This window comes from Protobothrops mucrosquamatus, unplaced genomic scaffold (assembly GCF_001527695.2).
Source record: "Protobothrops mucrosquamatus isolate PMUCROS unplaced genomic scaffold, P.Mucros_1.0 scaffold97, whole genome shotgun sequence".
Classification (NCBI taxonomy): Eukaryota; Metazoa; Chordata; class Lepidosauria; order Squamata; family Viperidae; genus Protobothrops; species Protobothrops mucrosquamatus.
Genome location: NW_015386472.1, coordinates 573,891 through 594,253, shown reverse-complemented (window position 1 = coordinate 594,253; position 20,363 = coordinate 573,891). Strand labels below are relative to the sequence as shown.

General features: G+C 43.0%; 1 protein-coding gene across 1 annotated transcript; it reads left to right on the top strand.

Annotated features, from left to right (window-relative positions):
- The first annotated feature begins 2,960 nt into the window (after positions 1-2,960).
- On the top strand, positions 2,961-12,918 carry CUNH11orf53 (chromosome unknown C11orf53 homolog). The gene is made up of 5 exons (XM_029283460.1): positions 2,961-2,970; positions 5,133-5,242; positions 8,657-8,699; positions 9,239-9,522; positions 12,514-12,918. Exons 1-5 carry the CDS (start codon positions 2,961-2,963, stop codon positions 12,916-12,918), a joined length of 852 nt encoding a protein of 283 aa, XP_029139293.1.
- The last annotated feature ends 7,445 nt before the right edge of the window (positions 12,919-20,363 follow it).

Genomic DNA, 20,363 nt, shown 5'->3' with positions numbered 1-20,363 from the left:
AGAAAAGCATCCTCATCCAATTCCACAATTCCAAGGATTTGCTGTGAGGAAGCGCCCACTGCAATTAATTTCCAGCAAAGTCACAATGGCCTTCCTTCAGTCCAAAGGGCAGGGTGGGTGGGCAGGGAAGAAAAAAAAGTACATATAAATGCATATACACATACTATAAAATATACCTTATGTTATACTGTGCCACAAATATATTACACATGGTTATACATTCCATAGGCATATATAGTATATATAATAGACAATATTTACACACACAATGCTAGGTACCTGTGTATGTGATTTTATACATACATACATACACACACACAGAGAGAGAGAGAGAGAGAGAGAGAGAGAGAGAGAGAGATAAAAGGAGAATATGGAAAATTATTTTCGCTATTTTACCCTTTTTGTGGTTTATGTAAGCTGCCCAAAGTCTTCTGGAGCAGGCAGCCATACCAAATCTGATACAAATGAAAGTATAAAGTACATATTACTATAAACACGCAAATACATGATATATAACATAACAGAATGGACTATATTTTATAAGATCTACATATACAAGGTTGTCAGTGTTATATAAGACACAGTATAGAATGATGATTCCCCTTCGCGTTTCTACCCATTGCTGTAGCCCTTTATTGCCCTTCCTGAGAAAAACAAAGCACCTTCCCCGACCCGGAGTCCTCCAGAAGTAGCTGGACTTGGGTTCCACTAATTCCCAACACTCGGCCAAGGCCGGGGCTGCGCGTAGCTGAAAGTCCGCCCGGCCAGAGAGGCCCCCCCGGCCGTCGTCTGAGTCTCTCCCTCCCCGGCGACTCGCCCTTTCGTGCGGCGTCCACACACCCACCAGGGGGGGCCGAAGAAGGGTCCCCGCTCGAGACTTCCCTAGCCGAAAAAACGGGGTCTGGAGGAACAAAAACGCCCTCCGGTTTGAGGAGCCAAGGCCCGGGGACATCCACTAGGCCGCGTTTCCATAGTTACCTAGTGTTTCCCGGCCGGCCGACCGACGTCCGACGCAACGACCACTTCCCTCACCACCTGTGCGCCCGCGAGCCGCCCGGATGAATTTCGCCAGCCAATGAAAGGCGCCGAAGGTGTCCGTGTAGCCAATGGTGCGGCCAGGGGAGGGCGGGACCTAGCCGGCCTGTCAAAACATACAGAGAGCATCGCGGTGCTAGGTCCGATAGAGAACCGAAGGTTGTTGAGGAATGGTTCCGGGTTGAGTAGGATTCCTGGCTCACCCGAACCTATCCCGTGGAAAAGATCCATTTAGTTTGGAGCCCCAGAAACTAAAGATTGAGAGAAAATAAAAAGATGGAAAAAAAGTGTTTTGTCGTCCAGAATTTTTGTAGGCTCTTAGGCAGGCTACAAAGCTTTTCCCACTTTTTCCCTTGCACCATACTGTTTCTATAAAGCGGGGGGGGGGGGGATCTAGCCAATGCAGAAATTGTACCTCAAAGCAATACTTTTATTAGGCGTATTAGAAAATCACCCTTCCAAACATCCCTGGAGAATATTCAAACAGCTCTGAATCAGGACCATGTTTTTTAGTGCTTGGATAGAAAACAAAGTTGCATTGCCTAAAGTAGAATGTTTTTATTATTATTTTTATTATTACATTTATATGCCCGTTTTGCCTAGAGGGGTGAGAGATCCTTGACCTCACTTGCATCAAACTCAGACTTAGATTGCATATTGTGGGGAACTGGTTGCACCATGGATTTCAGATCCTACTGAAATCAAATGTGGCATTGTGTTGCACTGAAATTGAGCAAGATGCAGGTTGTGTACCTAGCTATCCTTGATTGTTCTGTCAGAAAAAGTGAATAATCGGATTTGCATGAATAACTCAATCTTTGCATCATCTCATAAAACACCCCAACTCCTACAAATTGCATTTCTCCATTAGAGCATGGAAATAAGCCCACTGATATCAATTAGTCTAATCTAAAGATGACCAAAGTAAGATCCAACCAATATTATTCATAACAATTGATAGCAATATGAAATATCCAAACAAAACAACCTTTCCCAAAAGTTTTAAAAATGTATTTGATTTCCAAAATGATCTAAAATGAAATGGTGGCTCCAGAATCAGCTTTGAATGCAGATAACATTTCATTTTGTCTTTACTGTAACCTGTATCTTTAATTCCTTCTAGAAAGAATTTCATTTAAAAAAAAAAAGTTTGGGTTGTATTTTATGTTAATGTATTCAAGTGTATTTGTTTGAAAATATTACTTTGCATCAGAGTAACTTTTAGGGTTGCTATAAATTCTCCAGAGAAGCTTATGCTATGGAATGCAACTGTAATATATGATTGAGGAAATTTTTCCCTTTTGTTATTTATAGTTTACTAAGAGTTGTTATGATTATAAAATGAACTGAAATAAAGTTAAGGAACAGCTTTCTAACTAAAAAAACAATGGAAATGGGAAAAACTCTATTTGGGTCGTATCCAGAAGAGTTTGGATTACATTGTAAGATATCGAGGCCAAGTTATAGAACATTTATTTACCTAAAAGACAGTTTTTTCACAGTTGCAAATACTCAATATCATTTCCCATGATTAAAAATTACAAGTAATTGTAAGATTCCTCACAATCTTAAACTTTCTTGATTTAACCTTTTCTTGTTGCAAGAGTTTGTTTGTAAAAAGGAACATTTATCTGTCTCTTGTCCTCTTGCTCCTAAAATTATGCATTTTGGCTCAACGAAAGCGCCTTTCCACCCTGCTCCTTGCTGACTATGCAAATTGCATCTAAACAGACACCAAAGGATTTGCATTTATACAAATCCTACAGAACTCATTTCGGAGATGTCTTCTAAAATTGTGGAAAAAGCCATTTCTGCTTAGTTCAAAGTGAACGTGAGTGAGAAACAGGCAGCATCCAAGTTCATGACAGCTGATTTCCTCAAATATTCTCCTAAATCTACAGAGAGAGAAATAATTCCTGTTGAGCATGGAAACTGGTAAGTATTGACTTGATCCACTTGACATGTATATTAATTTGCTTAGCAACAATGGCACAGAAGCTTGTAAAATAAGGCACAAGACAGTTAATAGCCGCCTTGCTTGTCAATGAAAACTCTGGTCCCATCTGAGGTTGTGTTGAGGAGTAGCTGTACATTGCCTCCTCAAAAGTATGCATCAGAAATAGAACCTCCAGATCAGGAAATGTATTATCATATTGCCAAATTCAAGGTTAATTTCAGAGAATCTAAAACACAGGAAAGTCTAGATTTCAAATCCTGCTAATTGAAAAGTTTCGATCAATTTGTTGTGGTTAGGTTTCCTAAAATAATTATTACATTTGGATGAGTGCATCATAGCTGACTAAAGGGAGAGATGGGGACAAGGACCTTTGCTTCAGGACTGAAAGACACAGGTCTCCAACTAGTTTTACCTAAATAAATATAATGTTTTATTCAGTTCAATGAATTATAAGGATCAGTTTTACCGACAGGATCTTAAACCAGCTTTGCTCTCTGACTTAAGCTCCAGACAAACCAGGAAACTGTTTATTTAGATTTCCTTTTATTCTCTGTATTGACTGGGTGCATAATTATTTCTGATCCCAATTGATTCCTGTAAACTCTTTATTTAAGGGGGGGAATGGGGATTCTGCTACCTTTTTAGATCACAACATCGGTTGTAACCCTATCTTATCTAGATTTCTAAACTACCGATCGGGAAGGTAACATCATCTAGAACTTTTCTGAAAGATACCTAATGGTGCGGGTCAGACGTCTTTATTAGACAGGGATAAAAAATTCGTTTTGTTTTGTGATTTATTTACGGTATACTATCCATCCATCCATCCATCCATCCATCCATCCATCGTAGGTAGGTAGGTAGGTAGATAGATAGATAGATAGATAGATAGATAGATAGATAGAGAACAAAAGCACAAAACATGTAAAACCTACGTTTGGAACAGTAACTCAATATGCATAAAAGATCAAAGAATTTTCCCCATAGGACACAAAATGTTTGTTTGAGCTTAGAAGATGCTCCGGTTTTGTGGTTGCATTGTTTCCTAAAAGATTAAACGGAGACTCCAATAACATCTGGCTGAAAGTTCCCCTCAGGTTGTTTCTCACTTCCGCAGAATAGGTTTTTTCTGTGAGTATGGGGGTGTCTTCAGGGTATGACCCCCAAAAGTCAGGTTTGTAGCTCTAACTCTTTTTTTTTTAATGTGCATTGTGCTTGGTTCCAAAGGCAGAATAAAAGAAGCTGCTTCATTATTTCAAGTTGAATGAGACTGGAATTGACCCACCTAGCAGCAAAATATACAGAGAAGCATTTGATGAAAGGAAGCACTTCTGTGAGTGCTCCTCATTTACTAAACCAAGACCAAATCAGTTACAGCATGGCTTAGCCCTGGTTGAACATTAGTCCCTCCACTGTATTTATAACACCGGTTATTGTTTATTTATTTATTTATTTATTTATTAAATTTCTACCCCGCCCTTCTCCCAGTGGACTCAGGGCGGCTTACAGCCATCTAAAACAGGTACATAATACAAAAATACTAATTTTAAAATGTAATTAAAATAGAATATTAAATTATTGGCCTTTTCTTTTTAAAATTATTTTAAAACCAAATTAAGATAACCCTTAGGCCAGTCCTGCTAGCTTAAATAGCCATGTCTTGAGGGCGCGGCGGAAGGAGGGGAGATNGGGCTCCAACCGAGAAGGTTGGAAGGTTTCTATGGCCTCTGAATTGGATATATCTCAATCAATCAATTAATCACTCCCTTTGGAGCACAAAACCTCCACCCAAGCTTGGCCTGTTGACCCTGGACTTGATGGCACATTGGATCCATGAATGAAAGAACAAACCATGTAGCCTTACTCTACTTCTTTTTATTCTCACAACCAACATATAAGGTTGAGTTAACTCCTGGAACAGAGATCCATCCTTGAATCCTATAGAACAGGGATGTCCAACCTTGGCAATTTGAAGGCTTGTGGAAATCAGCTCCCAGAATTCCCCAGCCAGCAGGGAGAATTCAAGTCCACACGTTGTCAAGTTGCCAAGGTTGGACACCTCTGGTGTTGAGTCTTTTCTTTATCCAGCATCCCTTATGAGATTCCTTCCTTTCCTGCTCACATATCTTGTCTTCTTCAGTCCCTGCAGACTACAGTAAACGTGTTTATCAAGGTGTGCGTGTCAAACACACAGTGAAGGATCTGCTGGCTGAAAAGCGGTCAAGGCAGACGAGCAGTTTGCGACGGAATGTAAGTCACCATCTCTTACCTTCCTTCTCCAAAACCTGACTCTGAAGCAGCAACCTTTAACCATGGCTAAAAATGGAGGTTGCTTGGGCAGGAAGACTTAATATCCGCTGTATGTATTTTACATTTAATATCTAGGGCAACTTTTGAGAAAAAAATCATATTACAGGGGTTCAAATGTGGACCAATTGTGGAATGGCTATAGTAGCATTTTGTAGGGGCTATGCTGGTTGAACAATATGCAACTTTTTAGAGGTTGTCCTTGACTTACAACCATTATGGAGCCTCTCCATCATGGTCATAAGTCACAATGGTCGTAAAATGGGTCAGTCACATAACACGTGATTTTATAATATTTCTTATGGCACTCATAAACATGATGGTCATTTAATGAACCCATGTTTTGCTGAAAACCAGAAATAAATCCTGGTTTTTGGCAACTCTGTCATAAAACACTGTGGCTGCAAGATGCTGCAAACATCTGTAAATGCAGCAAGATTGCCACAGGGGTGTCGGCCATCTGAGCTTTGATTCTAGATCATGCATAGCTCCCCGATAGGTCCATTGGAATTTGATCGGTCGCTAAACAACCTGTCATAAGTTGAGGACTACCCATGTTGTGATAGTCGATATGCAATCTTTGCGATCACTTTTCACTTTGGTTGGATGGACTCCCCCCTCCCCCACCCCAACCCCAAAATAAGGGAGTTGCTTCCTTATTGGCCCAGAGAGCCTTCTGCCCAAGTTGGTTGCTCTTTCCATGCACATATCAATGCAATTGTTGGACAAGAGATACAATAAACGGTTGAGCAAACAGCAGGTGCACCAACACAGCCGAGATGAGGAGGAAGGAAATGGTTCGTCCCTCTGAACTTATCTTTGGAGAAGAACACACCCTCCATTTTAGCAAAGCAAAATTCCCCTTGCAACAGGTGCACTCAGGCCTGGATAGGAAACTATTAGGGTGTGTGCCTGTTGTTTGTTAGCAAAATGCAACACTATTTGGGCTTGTAAACGTCTGGCCTTTTATCTTCCAAATAATCCTGCCCTTTTATATCTCTAAATTGGATTTCCATAATTACCAGATGGCAAAATAATTCTGTGAGATCTTTCTGATGATCAAGTCCATTTATCACGAATGAAGGTGAATATGTGTCCCAGGGTCATATATGGTCCGCAGGATCCAGTCTAAGATGATTAAAAGCCTGGAGACAAAAACGTATGAAGAACAGCTGCAGGAATTAGGTATAGCCAGTCTCTAGAAGGACTAGGGGTGACATGATAGCAGTATTCCAGTATTTGAGGGGCTGCCCCAAAGAAGAGGGGATTAACTTATTTTCCAAAGCACCAGAAAGCAAGACAAAAAACAATGGATGGAAACTATTCAAGGAGAGTAGCAACCTGGAATTAAGGAGAAACTTTCTAACAGTGAGGACAATTAATCAGTGGAACTTAGCTTGCCTTCAGAAGTTTTGGGTGCTTCATCACTGGAGGTCTTTAAGAAGAGACTGGACAGCCACTTGTCTGAAATGGCACAGGGTCTCCTGTTTGAGCAGGGGATTGGACTAGAAGACCTCCAAGGTCCCTTTCAGCTCTATTATGATTGATTGGAGATACTCTGACCAGATGGACAATTTTGTGAGGAAGACCTTCCTTCTTTGCAGTCCACTTAGTTTTGAGCAATTTCTTCTTATAGTGCTATCTCATCCTCATAGCATGCTGGCTGGGTGAATTCTGGGAACTGAAGTTCATCCATCTTAAAGTTCCTGAGGTTGAGAAATATTACTAAAAAAAAAACCACCTTGTACAAATTGCTTCCAATCCATCTGTCCTAGTTCCACCAAAGTGGTGTTGGTGGTGGCGTCTGTAGTTCTCCACCTGCTCCCCACCTTTGGATGTTTAGATTTGCTTTCTGTTTTTACATCTCGCTGGTAACAGCCATGAGTTCTAATGAGCTAATTTCCATGGACTCGCTGGTGTCCAGGTGAAAGCTGGGTGTTGGTCACCAAAAGGTAATCTTGACACTGGCAAATTTTAATTCAAATCCAGACCTCTAAATTTGGTTGCTTGCTAGGGCAGGAAACTCCTATTTACAGTATGCAAACTGAAGGAGGTTGTGTTTTGCCTTGCCTGGCTGAAAACTAAGGGTAGCATTTGCTATTCAGGGCAATTGGGTTGTACTTAATTGATGAAGTGGAAAACTAGAATAAAGAATGTCCTTGAATTACTTCTGAAAGGAGATCAGTGCCATCTTTTTTATCATTCTTTCTGCAGATCTAGGCCAAAAATTAGCTTGGGTTAGCTTCTTTTTCTTGGAATACGTAGAGAGTTGAACATTGAATCTGGGTCTCAACACAGCAGCTAAATCTACTGTAAAGTAACCCCTTTTTTAGATACACATACAAAATACAGAATAACAAAGTTGGAAAGAACCTTGGAGGTCTTCTAGTCCAACCCCCTGCTCAGGCAGGAAACCCTATGCCACTTCAGACACATGGCTGTCCAATCTCTTCTTAAAAACCTCCAGTGGTGGAGCACCCACAACCTCTGGAGGGAAGCTGTTCCACTGGTTAATTGTCCTCACTGTTAGGAAGTTTCCCCTTAATTCTAGGTTGGTTCCCTCCTTTATGAGTTTCCATTCATTACTTGTTATCCTGTTCTCTAACCCTAATCCTAACATCCTCTCTGTATAAAACTCAGCTTCTGGGACTTTATCTTGGTGTAACATAGCTTGATTTTTTGTCAATGACATTCTGAGCTCTGGGATTACCAAGGCAGGTTTGACCAGAACACACAAGTGGGTAGAGCTGAGAAAGCCAATAAATAGGATTTCATTTCAATTCAGTTCAATTACTTGCATACTGCTAATAGGATTATTCCTCACCCATTTTCCTTTATTTCACATGAAAAAATATAAAGTATTAGCAAATATTTTATAGGCTGAATCTGAAACTACTGTGAGTAACCTAGTGGGATGCCTCGGCCAAATTTTCCTGCTGCAGCATCATCACCACCCAACATAAAAACCAGTCATTGTGATGCATGTGAAAAATGAATAGGGTTCAATTGTGTATGTGTGAAACTGCCATCTTTGACCTCGTCTCCCCCAGAGATGCTCCTGGCCACAACTCTGGGTTGAAGCATGAATTTGCAAGTCAGAAACCTCAAGTTCAGTCTATACCTGGAAAGGATCCCGCACTTTTGATTCGTTTGGTCTAAGATGGCATCTCACGACACCCGAGTTCAGGTAGCACGCTAAGCTACAATGTCCTTTGTTCAAGAGTGGCTTAACGTGTCATGTGACGCCAGCTATTCTGCTTGCAAAGCACTCTTTGAGTCTTAGCTGCTGGGCAAACTCAGCCCAAATTCCAGTGTTCACCTACTATACCTTTTCAAGATGTTGTGCTTGTCTTTCAGGGAAGTGTTGTGAGCTCTCAACCATCGTTTGTTCCACTGCCCAGTAAGTATTATCATTTTAATTTTATAAGTACACTGCATTCCCAATCCCTCCTATTAAAAACAAAAGTCTTCCATGACGTGGAATGCCTGATCCAACTCATGTTAAGCAAAACTTCCCCTCTTCATTTTCACACACAAGCAGAAACATGCCTCCTCTTATGAAAACATGCATCCACCATTCAAAACCCAAGACAAATCCTTATTGCCCTAGGAACATTGAACAAATCATCTTCATGAATTGATTAATTAAGTAGACGTTCTTGACAAGTGATGGGATTCAAATATGTGAACAACCGGTTCTCTGTGCGGATGCCGCTTCCAGAAGTCCATTCTGAGCCTGGGCAACAAAAAATTAGTTACCAGTTCTACTGAACTGGTGCGAACCGGCTGAATCCCACCACTGCTCTTAACCAACCACCAGAAGCTTCTTTAATTTGGAGATAGCTCTAAAGTTATGACACTTTAATATTCTCTGTATATTCCTGTTTCTCCTTCCCACCTCAACCACACCCTGATCATTCATTTCTACATGGCCCAAAGGTTCTCCCACAGCATCCGGTTATTATGGAGTTCGAAGATCCTTGGCGACAGATATGGACTTACACAACAACAAAGATATCTCCAGCGAAGTCTACACTTCCTCCTTGCTACCCAAGTCATTGGCTTATGAATCACCAGCAACTCAAGGATATTCTTTGTCTCTGGATGCCCACTTAATTGATCAGTATGTGGACCACCGGGCTGGATCTATCCCCTCTGGAGCTTCTGCTGTCCTTGGCAACTCAACATCATCCTTTCCAAGCGATTCAGCTCATTATTTTAGTGTGAGTAGAGGACAACTGGGTTAAATGGAGAAGGACCTAGGTTAGTTTTTGTTTTTGAGTGCACAGCATAGTCCATCCTTCTGTTCCTACCAACACTGGAGTTCAAATATTTAAAAAAAAATCCATGGTGGTGTAGAGAACCTGATGGTTCTCCAAAGATTGTCACTCTACAATATCCATTATCTTCAACCACAGAGAGGGGGGTTGGGGCAGATGGATAATTTCTATGAATATTGAAAGTCCATCAGTAATTGGACCCTACGAAATTTTCCCACATCTTCCTTAAAGGCAGTGGTGGGATTCAAATATGTGAACAACCGGTTCTCTGCGTGGATGCTGCTTCCGGAAGTCCATTCTGGGCCTGGGCAACAAAAAATTAGCTACCGGTTCTGCCAAAAGTGGTGCGAACTGGCTGAATCCTACTACTGTATCTATCTATCTATCTATCTATCTATCTATCTATCTATCTATCTATCTATCTATCTATCTATCTATCTATCTATCTATCTATCTATCTATCTATCATCTATCTATCTATCTATCTATCTATCTATCTATCTATCTATCTATCTATTTATTTCTTCTATCTATCTATCTATCTATCTATCTATCTATCTATCTATCTATCTATCTATCTATCTATCTATCTATCTATCTATCCATCCATCCATCCATCCATCCATCCATCCAGTGGTGGGATTCAAATATGTGAACAACCGGTTCTCCGTGTGGATGCCGCTTCCGGAAGTCCATTCTGGGCCTGGGCAACAAAAGAATTAGCTACCGGTTCTGCCGAACTAGTGCGAACTGGCTGAATCCCACCCCTGCTTATAGGGTATAAGTAGTTTTGCTTCCCACGCTGGCCCCAGAGATCTTCTGGAGATCCCATGACCACATGACAGAATGCCTTGAAGTTGTTGGGTTGTGCTGAATGTTGTACAGTACATTGTGGGTGGATTCTCAAGTTGTGCAAACTCATAGCATGCTTTCATTTTGCTTTGAATTTAGTGAGCCAACCAGTCTAATCATTTTCTCATCTCAGTCTGTGGGCCTCCCCCTGTTGCTGAACTGAAGCTCCCCACTCAATTCTATGGTTGGCAGAAGAAAATCATGGCTTGACGTTTTCCTTCACTTTTCTGTGGAGATTCTCAGTCACCCAGGTCACTGTTGTCTCAAAGGTCTTTTTTCAAAAGGCAACTGGACTGGGTTTGGGTTTTTTTCCTTTGAGGAAGGAGAAGACATTTTGTTTCTCATCCAAGAAGCTTCATCAGTTCTGGCACGATGATGGGGGCTATGGAAGGATTCATTCTGACTAATCTCAGGAAGAGTACTAACGACCAGATGTGTAAGGACCTACTTCAAACCCACATCTTAAGAAAGCAGGACTGTTGGAAACAATTTCTTCCAACAGGAACTTTTATTAAGAATAGTTGATAGCAGGCATAATAGACAGGATCTGAGGGATTCCTTTACAGATCGATACTTTAAAGCATCCCCAAGCAAACCCCACCCCACAGTTCATCCGGACGGTTCAGACTGGCCAATCCCCAGGTGTTAAGTCCATCATGGGAAAGGGGAGATAACATCGGTCCGGCTCTGGTTGTAGCGTGATGTTCAAGCAGCTCTTCGCACCTTCTTTTGAGAATGGAGAAATAGGCAAGGCTCCGGAGGTTGTCTTTCTTTCTCCCTCCCCCCCCCACTTTTCCCAGCTGACAGGTTAGGGAGAAGAAAGTTCAGAGAGAGATACAGTGCAGGAAGCAAATTGTTACACTGTAGTGGGCGGCAGACACAGAGGCAATAAACGAAGCAAAAGGTTACAGTGTAACGAATAGAGGAAGCAAAAACAATAACCCTGCAGGCACATCCCCCCTCCCCCTTGGGAGTATGGCAGAACCCAGGGAAAGGTGAGATTTGTTTTTAGATCAGAGGGGATAGATAAAAATGAAATAGGAATGGGTTCTGACAAGATGACTGCAAAGAAATATGGTCCTTCCAACTCTCCCCATCCTGTCAGAACTGAATCCTTCCATAGCCCTCGCCATCCTGCCAGAACAGAACTTCTTTCTCAAAAAAACAAAACAAAAACAGTCCAGTTGCCTTTTGAAAAAATTGGTCTTCACTTATTCCTGTCCTGCCTTTATTGCCCATTTCCAGTTGTTACACCTCTTAAGATGATGGTGAACAAAGATGACCCAATTTTACACACCTTGAGGCTTCCCTTATTGGTGTCAGGGAAGGGGGAAGGCCAGCTAACAATGACTCAAGAGGCTGTTTCCCTCCTAGGTGGAAGATGACTGTGTTGTGGGACTCGGCAGGAAAATGATGCTTCTAGGGCACATCTGGGCTATGGTTAGAAGCAAGGGGGAAAGTACCACTGTTGTGCAAAAAGTATACAATTCCATCCCGGAAGGCAGGCAGTTCACAAATTCAGCTGCCAGCTATCCAATGCTAAACCGGACCTTGAATTGTGGCCCCATCCATTGAAAAGAATGAGGTTGTTGGACAGCAGAGCAAAGAGAAAGTTGTGTAGGTGAATGTGGGCCAGACACATCTGGGGAAAGTCCAGAACCTGTTCAGCAGTTATTGATCCAATACTCTATGGAGTGGATAGCAACAACATTGCCTGTGCTTTTCAAAGCACGTTATTTTTATCGACCAGTTGATTAGAAGCTCCTGTTTTGAACAACTATGATGTTTTCAAAGGCGGTTGAACTCGAGGTGTTAAAGTTTGCTCCCAGGGCCACATTCTGGGCTTGCAAAGGTGCAGTGCAGAGTTTCACGCACACTTCCAGCTGTGGTTCATCTCTTGACATTTCAAAGATTTCCCATAAAAAAAAACACATCTTGGTGGGCTCCTTATATAGGCAAGCTGAAAGTCTTTTGGAGACCATGCTTCATCTCTGTGGCCTCTGCTGATAATTCTGCAGGGGAGGGTATTCTCCTTTAACACTTCTGGATCTTTAAATGCATCCTTCTTTCTTCCTCCAACAGAGAGACTCCTGGGAACAATCTGTGCCGGACAACTTTGGTCAGTTGGAAGCATGTCCAGAATCTCTCCAAGTAGCTTCAGCTTCCAACTGCCTTTCAGGTCATGAGCCAGGAACCACTTCCCACTGTAGAAACCCCAACTGGAATTTACCTCTCTCTGGAATTCAGTCTTATTCCTTCCACCCTCTCGAAGATGTCCATTACCCAGCTGTTTTCTCTGCCTCTTCAAACTCGCCCTTCTCCTCCTTCATGGCTGCTGCAGCCAATGATCTCCCTGGGCTCAAGATGCTCCCGGGGTCTTCTGAGGAGTCTTCAGATACAGCTGCTCTCCAAGACAGCAGTTCTTTCTGGCCCAAGGAAGACCCAAATCCTCTCTGGGGGTCCTATGAGGATCAAAGGACTTACTGAGCAGAAAGGACAACCAGCCAAGACTTCATGTGTCTTTTATTTAAGCCACTGCTACAAATGCTGGAAGGTGATTGACCACTACATTGGTTCAAAGCCAGATCCCATGTAGTTGAGACTTCCTTGCAATCACATCCATATCATCCCAACACTAACAATCAAAAGTATGTTATGGCAAGGTTGAGTTGTGTATGGGCAATCGTGGCTCATGGAAACCCTATTCTTAGCTTGCAGAAGATGTCGATGGATCAAGGGGGAGGCCTCAGGAAGGAGCTGTGCCCAATTAGCATAGACAGCACAGGGCGAACGGGCCAAAAAGTTGGGTTTGCACGTTCTGTTTAGCTACTCTCTGGTTTGCTGAAGCATCTTGAGAAACTTACCTACTGTACTTTGTAAATATATTTCACAGAGACGCCATTCTCTGATCATTCTCTATGTGGGATCTGCCATTGTCTATATCAGGGGTCTCAACCTTGGCAGCTTTAAGACTCTACAGTGGCCCTTAAAGATGGAGCCACATCAAGAAAGAAAGAAAGTCGCCTTTAAATCTGGCTTGAATCCAGCTTCCCCATCGCAAAAGGTGATCACATGTCCCTGGGATGCTGCAACCCTAATAAATATGAGCCAGTTGCCAAGCATCTGAATTTTGATCCAATGACCGTGGGGACGCTGCAACAGTCATAAGTGTGGGGAAAGGTCATAAGTCATTGTTTTTTAGTGCCGTTGTAACTTTGAACACTAAATGAATTGTTATAAGTTGAGGACTACCTATATACTATAAAGCCCCCTATAAAGATTCTGTAAAATAGAGTCCCACCACTTTCTTTTCATGGATATTTGAGCAGCCTATAGCAGCCGTTTTCCAAAACTAGGGGATGAAGGGCATCTTCACAACACAACAAGCAGAGCAACATATACAGACAGAAAGTGTGATGTGGCCACAAGATGGAGCTGCCCATACAAACACCCCACATGCAAGTTGCCTTCAGCAATGCACCACAACCAGCAGCGTCATCTGTTCCCTCCTGGCAAAACACGAACCATTTCCTCCTTGTACTCATTGAATCTCAACTCTTCCCTCAGAGCGAACTCATGACTCTCTAGACTGGCTCTTAGGCAGTTATGGATTTATGCTACTCTTGTTCCCAACCCAAATCTTAATCCCATTTATTGACACATGATAAGACAAGAAACAATGGATGGAAACTCATCAAGGAGAGAAGCAACCTTGAACTAAGGAGAAATTTCCTGACAGTGAGGACACTCAATCAGTGGAACAGCTTGCCTTTAGAAGTTGTGGGTGCTCCAACACTGGAGGCTTTCAAGAAGAGACTGAACAGCCACTTGTGTGGAATGTATAGGGTCTCCTGCTCTAGGGTTGGATTAGAAGACCTCCTAGGTCCCTTCCAACTCTATGATTCTATGATTCTATTCTGGCCAAACACACCTTAACATATGCTGAAAAGGCAGCCACCTTCAGTAAATTGTTTCTCAAAGACACAGTGGAACCTGGATCCTTCTTCTTGCCACATTGTGTTTTGGTTTTGCTTACTGTGTTATGTGAACTTTCCTTACCAAACCATGGTTAGTACAATGGTTGAACCTGAAATATTATCCCCTTGTAAAGATGCCAGCCTAGGAACACGAAGGGAAGAATCAACTCTGTGCTCTGATTAAATTTCTCCCCGCAGTACTGTAAAGAGAGCACTTTCCCCCTATTTCCCTTAACTAAAAGCTTTTTTTTAAAAAAAAATCAAACTAGCACAAAGCTATAATCTGCTCAAATGCTTTTTTCCTTATCCTGATGCCCTATAAATGTGAGGGGTAGTAACTCCTAAATTCCCAGCTAATGCAAGCAAAAACTGGAAGGTTTCCTAATGCCCAAAGTTGGCTTGAAACCAATCCTTCCTTCAGCCTTGAAATAATGGTTAATTGCTGAATCCATCGGGGTTTGATCTAAGGGCCACCACCAGGTTGAGGGCAAAAGACTCCTTTGGACTCATTCATTCAGTTTCCCTTCCATGTGGTCCATGCTGGCCTGGTACTTCCCCCCCCCCCCCGAGAGTAGACCCATTATTGCTGTAGTGTCTAGGAAAGATGTTATGGCACCTAAACATCTGCAGGGAATCCAAGCTGAATCCAAGAAGTAGAAGGCCCAGTGTAGTTATTGTCCACAAGCCTCTGGTTTCTCCACTTCCTGTCCAGATGTTCAATGTCACAAAAGGGAATTAAGATATGGGATGCCCTGGGATCAAAGGTGATTTTGGAGTGGGCTAAAACATCATACCATAGTTCCTAACGTCTCAGCTAGGTTGGCATTCTCAGCTCTGGCCGGCAGGTGGCAGTCTTTGCTAAAAGATCCTGGATTCCTTGCAAGGCACTGGCTCCAGTTGAACCGCAGGGGGCCTCCTCTGCAGACATTGCCCATGCCCCCCTTGAATGGGGTGGTGACTGTTTTATGCCCCCTTCCAGAATGGTCTGCAAAGACTCTGTAGGGCCTTGAACAGAGACCCTCCAGCCAAACAAACAGGACCTATGCCAGACTTCTGGTGCGCAGAACTGCAAGGACACCTGGTAGAGATCCTTCATCCCAGATTGTGACTTTGGAACCCCTTCATGAAGTCCTCTGAGCAGCATTTCTGAAAAGAGCTGTTTGCTCTCCCAGCTGCTTACCTGCACACTTTCAACCATTGTGCAGAGCTGGTGAAAATGTTTCTACGGGTCAACATAGTCAATTTCAACTAAGGCTGTGGTGCATCTGAGGAACTAAGGGCATTCTGAACCAGCTGGATCAGCGGCTGGAGAAGATCATTTGTCCCAGGATCACAACAGCCCTTCAGACCAGCTCCTTCAGTAGAAAAATGCAGACTCCAGGTGCCCCATTTTCCAGGATGAAAGAAGGGGCTGAGGATCCATTGTGGACTGGCTGACTTTTCACTATATTGTTTGGAACACTCCCTTGTTTAATGTATTAATATACAGAAGTGTAGAAATAGAATGTTTGGTCATGAGCCAATAAAAATGTGAAATACACACCCTTGGTGTATTCCAGACTTTGTAGGCTTTCTTGCAGCCAAGACAGAAAGACAGGAAGGAAGGAAGGAAGGAAGGAAGGAAGGAAGGAAGGAAGGAAGGAAGAAGGTGAGACAAAGAGATAGGGGAGGAAGGAAGGAAGGAGAAGAGGGGAGACAGATGGGGAAGGGAAGGAAGGAAGGAAGGAGAAGAGGTGAGACAGAGATAGGGAAGGAAGGAAGGGAAGGAGGGAGGGAGGGAGGAGGAAGGGAGGGAAGGGAGGAAGAAAAATGAAGACAGTAGGAGGGAGGGAGGAAGGAAGGAGACAAAGAGATGGGGAAGGGACAGGAAGAAAGGAAGGAAGGAAGGCTGATGCAGTCTAAAAAGCTAATTTCTAAGCATTGTTTCTGAAAACCAAGTCCAGCAATGTTCTCATGATCTCCTTTTATGACCAGATTCAAACTCTACCAGATTCTTCAGATATTGAGCCAACCAGCCAGAAACAGGGTGGAGGACAACCAAGTCCAGCTGGACTCCAGGTCCAAAGTTTCAACCCCTGCCCTGCCTTCTTGAGCATTCCTTCCCTTGCCTGGAGGGCTTCCTTGTCTTCTTTCTTCTCCTCAAAGTCCTGTTCCAACTCGCTAGGAGGGAAAACAACCTCAGCCTGCTGGGGATACGATTGACACACACACAGACACACACCAGCTCTTTAGGCTGTTGCGACATCTCTTTGGAGGCCTTTGTCAAGCAAAGTCTGGCCAGGAAAAAGGCATTCCAGCCATCCTGGACTTTGCCCCCAAGACAAGTGGATTCAGGAAGGCAGGCAGGTGGAGGAGAGCCTGAGTAGCCTGGGCTTGTCCGGAGCAGATTCTGTCTCTTGATAAGAGTCCTTCTCTGCCTGCAATCTGCTGTTTGGGCACTGCCCCAGTTTTCTGCTGCCAGCAACTGCCGGCAGGACACACAAACACACAGCCACACAGGCTTGAAGCCAAGGCATTAGCAGGCAACCTGTGTGGAAGACGAAAGACCAATTCAAGCATTTGTCTTCCTGCTGGTTGAAGAGTAGAACCCCTAGTCTTGCACTGAGTGGCATCCTTCTAAAACATGGTTTCCCAACCTTGACAGCTTTAAGAATGATTTGCATCCAAAAGTTGAAGGTGCTCTAACACGGGAGGTTTTTAAGAAGAGATCGGACAGCCATTTGTCTGAAATGGCAGAGGGTGTCCTGCCTGATCAAGGGGTTGGACTAGAAGACCCCCAAGGTCCCTTCCAACTCTGTTATTCTGTTATTCTGCTATTCCGCTATTTTCTTTCTTTCTTTCTTTCTTTCTTTCTTTCTTTCTTTCTTTCTTTCTTTCTTTCTTTCTTTCTTTCTTTCTTTCTTTCTTTCTTTCTTTCTGCCTGCCTGCCTGCCTGCCTGCCTGCCTGCCTGCCTGCCTGCCTGCCTGCCTGGAGGTTTTTAAGAAGAGAATGGAGAACCGCTTGTCTGAAATAGTATAAGGTTTCCTGATTGAGCAGGAGGTTGGACTAGAAGACCTCCAAGGTCCCTTCCATTTCTGTTATTCTGCTATCCTTCCTTCCTTCCTTCCTTCCTTCCTTCCTTCCTTCCTTCCTTCCTTCCTTCCTTCCTTCCTTCCTTCCTTCCTTCCTTCTCCATCACTGCATGTTTTTAAGAAGAGATTGGACAACCACTTGCCTGAAATGGTATAAGGCAGGGATCTGCAATCTTGACAACTTTAAGACTTGTGGACTTCAGCTCCCAGAATTCCTCGGCCAGCAAGTCTTAAAGTTGTCAAGGTTGCAGATCCCTGGTATAAGGTTTCCTGCTTGAGCAGGGGGTGGATGCAGATCAAAGGCCATTGTTTAGAACCATGAACTCCAGTCCTCTGCATATTCATATGGATTTGTTCCTGAAATTTAGAGAGGATTGTTTCAAAATTTGGCCACTTTTGATATTCCAGGAATTAGGATTCCCTGGTTGAGTTTTGGAAAGAATCAATTCACATTCAACCATTTTTACCTCCTGGGAATGATTTGAGTTTAGAAGACACTATTTAGATTCTAAACCAGGGATCTTCACACTTGGCAACTTTAAGACCTGTCGACTTCAACTCCCAGAATTTTCCAGAGAGCCATGCTGGCTGGGGAATTCTGGGAGTTAAGTCCACAGGTCTTCAAGTGGTCAAAGTTGAACGCCCTGTCAAAAATTATATCACAAGAGCAGCAGTAAATGTCCAGTCTCTTCCCACTCGGTGCCCTCTAGATTTGTTAGGCTACAATTTCCATTATCCCCAGCTAGCATTGTTGTTTGGGGTGATGAGAACTGTAGCCCAATAGATCTGTGAAGAGGAGAAATTCCAATTTTTGCATAATCTCCCAGGAGTTTCCACCTCATTTCTGAAACTGGAGACCAAAACAAAATAGCACTTGCCTGCTGAAGTTCTAAACTGGTTAGTCAACTTTCCCCATAAATGAAAAATAGCATTTAATTCCAATAGCCTTTGTCTTCTCTGCTTCCTCTTCGAATATAAAAATTGACCTCTTCTGTTTGGAATAGAATTGTCTATCTCCCTCTGCCGGCCAAAAAAAAGGGAATATTTTCTTATCTGCACATCCATCAATCCACGTAGTTTTAGTTTTGCAGTTTAAACAGCAGTTCCCCCTATTAGATACCTTCATGTGTTTTGAGAACCAAGAGCTCCACAAATAGTGTTTAAAGAGACAAAATAAATGCCCCCATTTTCAATCACCGCTGCTTTTTCTGAAAAGGGAAGACCAAGATAGATCTCATTGTCTGAAAACAAATTTTCAGAATTCAAGACCATTTTTAAAACAACAATATATACACTTCCACCCACACTACCAATACAATAATCCCCCCAACCTGCAGGGGTGACAGGACTCAGCAGCAGCAGGCTTCTGAGAATATGCAGAGTGCATCCATTTTTACTTGTAGGATATTTATTAATAAGGGGTTTTTTTTTGTAGTGTACTTTTTTGGTTTTTATTTATTGTTCTTACTGATTCTTGCTCGACACCCAGAGTTGCCTTTGATGGGAAGGGCAGATATATAAATTTTATTGATTAATCAATCAATCAATTAATCTTTCTAATACTACTACTACTACCAGAACTCAGGATTAAAGTTTGCAGGGCTCCCTTAAACTTTCACAGCCAATTATTACAGGTCAGGAATCCATACTACGAGGCAGCCCTTGTTTTAGAAATCATTTTAGATTTTAGATTCTATATCATTTTAGAAAGTTCCTATTTTAGAGAGGAACAGTTGTGGGGTGGGGGCCCAGATCTTTGGGCAAGCACCCCCAGCAATTTATAAATCCCCCAGGTCATGTTTTAGCACTTATCTTCCCCACCCAGAGTTTCAAATGTCTTGCTGACAGTCTCTGAATTTTAAGGGGTGGCAGAGCCCCCAAGCCGCCCTCTCCTTTGGTAAAATCCTTCCGGTTACTTTCTCACACTTCTCCTGTGTCACATAACCCTTTTCAGATTATGCACAGTTTTTTTAATAAAAAAAAATGGAAGGAGAACAGAATATTTCAATGTGGAAAAGATGCTCAGGGAGAATAAACTCTGGCCAAAAAGAAATCACGTCATGAATTCAGCAATGCACCGTCTCTTTATCTCCAATCGGGAATATTTGTCAAAGCCTTATTTTTCAACAAAACAAAAATTGAATCGGGAACAATGGCCAAATTATATTCATAGTAGATCATTAACAACGCAGGCTAGGTTTTTCGTTGACTCAGCTGTCCCCGGGTTCCTTCTAAGGAAGGGATGGGAGGAAAAGGCGTGAAAGAATCCAGATTCAAAATTCAGAAATTTCCTCTGGAGTTCAAATCAACCTCAGCCTGCCTTGCCTGTGATTGCAAGGCCAGAGCAAGGGAGGGGGGGCAGGTGGAAATAACCACCTTTTGAAGACACAAAGCTTCCCACAATGCAAAGCGGAGTAGCTGTTGCAAAGGATAAGCTTAAAATCACACCCACATTGCGGAAAAGAAGGGGGGGAGTAAGTCAGAAACTGGGGGACACATCAAAGACCCCAAAACTCACGGAACGAGGTCCCCCGTTCACCCACAGTCATTGCTTGCAGGACTCAGTGATATTTTCCTGGCCACGCCACACCCCTTTTTTAGGCCCTCTTTGTCCACAAATGCATCAGGCAGCCCCCCCAATGCACCCCGATCCTGAGGTCTCCCCAAAATATTGCAGGGAAGCATCATCAGGTGACGGGGGCCAGGGAAGTGGCAGGGATGGCCTAGAATTTGGCATCTGCAAAACTGTGGGTCCTCTTTGGGGGCACCTCCCTCGTTTGGGGCCAGGGAGCTAAAAAGCTGGACAGGAGCCCCAAAGGGGGGTCCCAGGAAGATGGGGCCGGTGGATCTTGTTCCCCCAGACCCTGTCCTAGATGGGGCTAT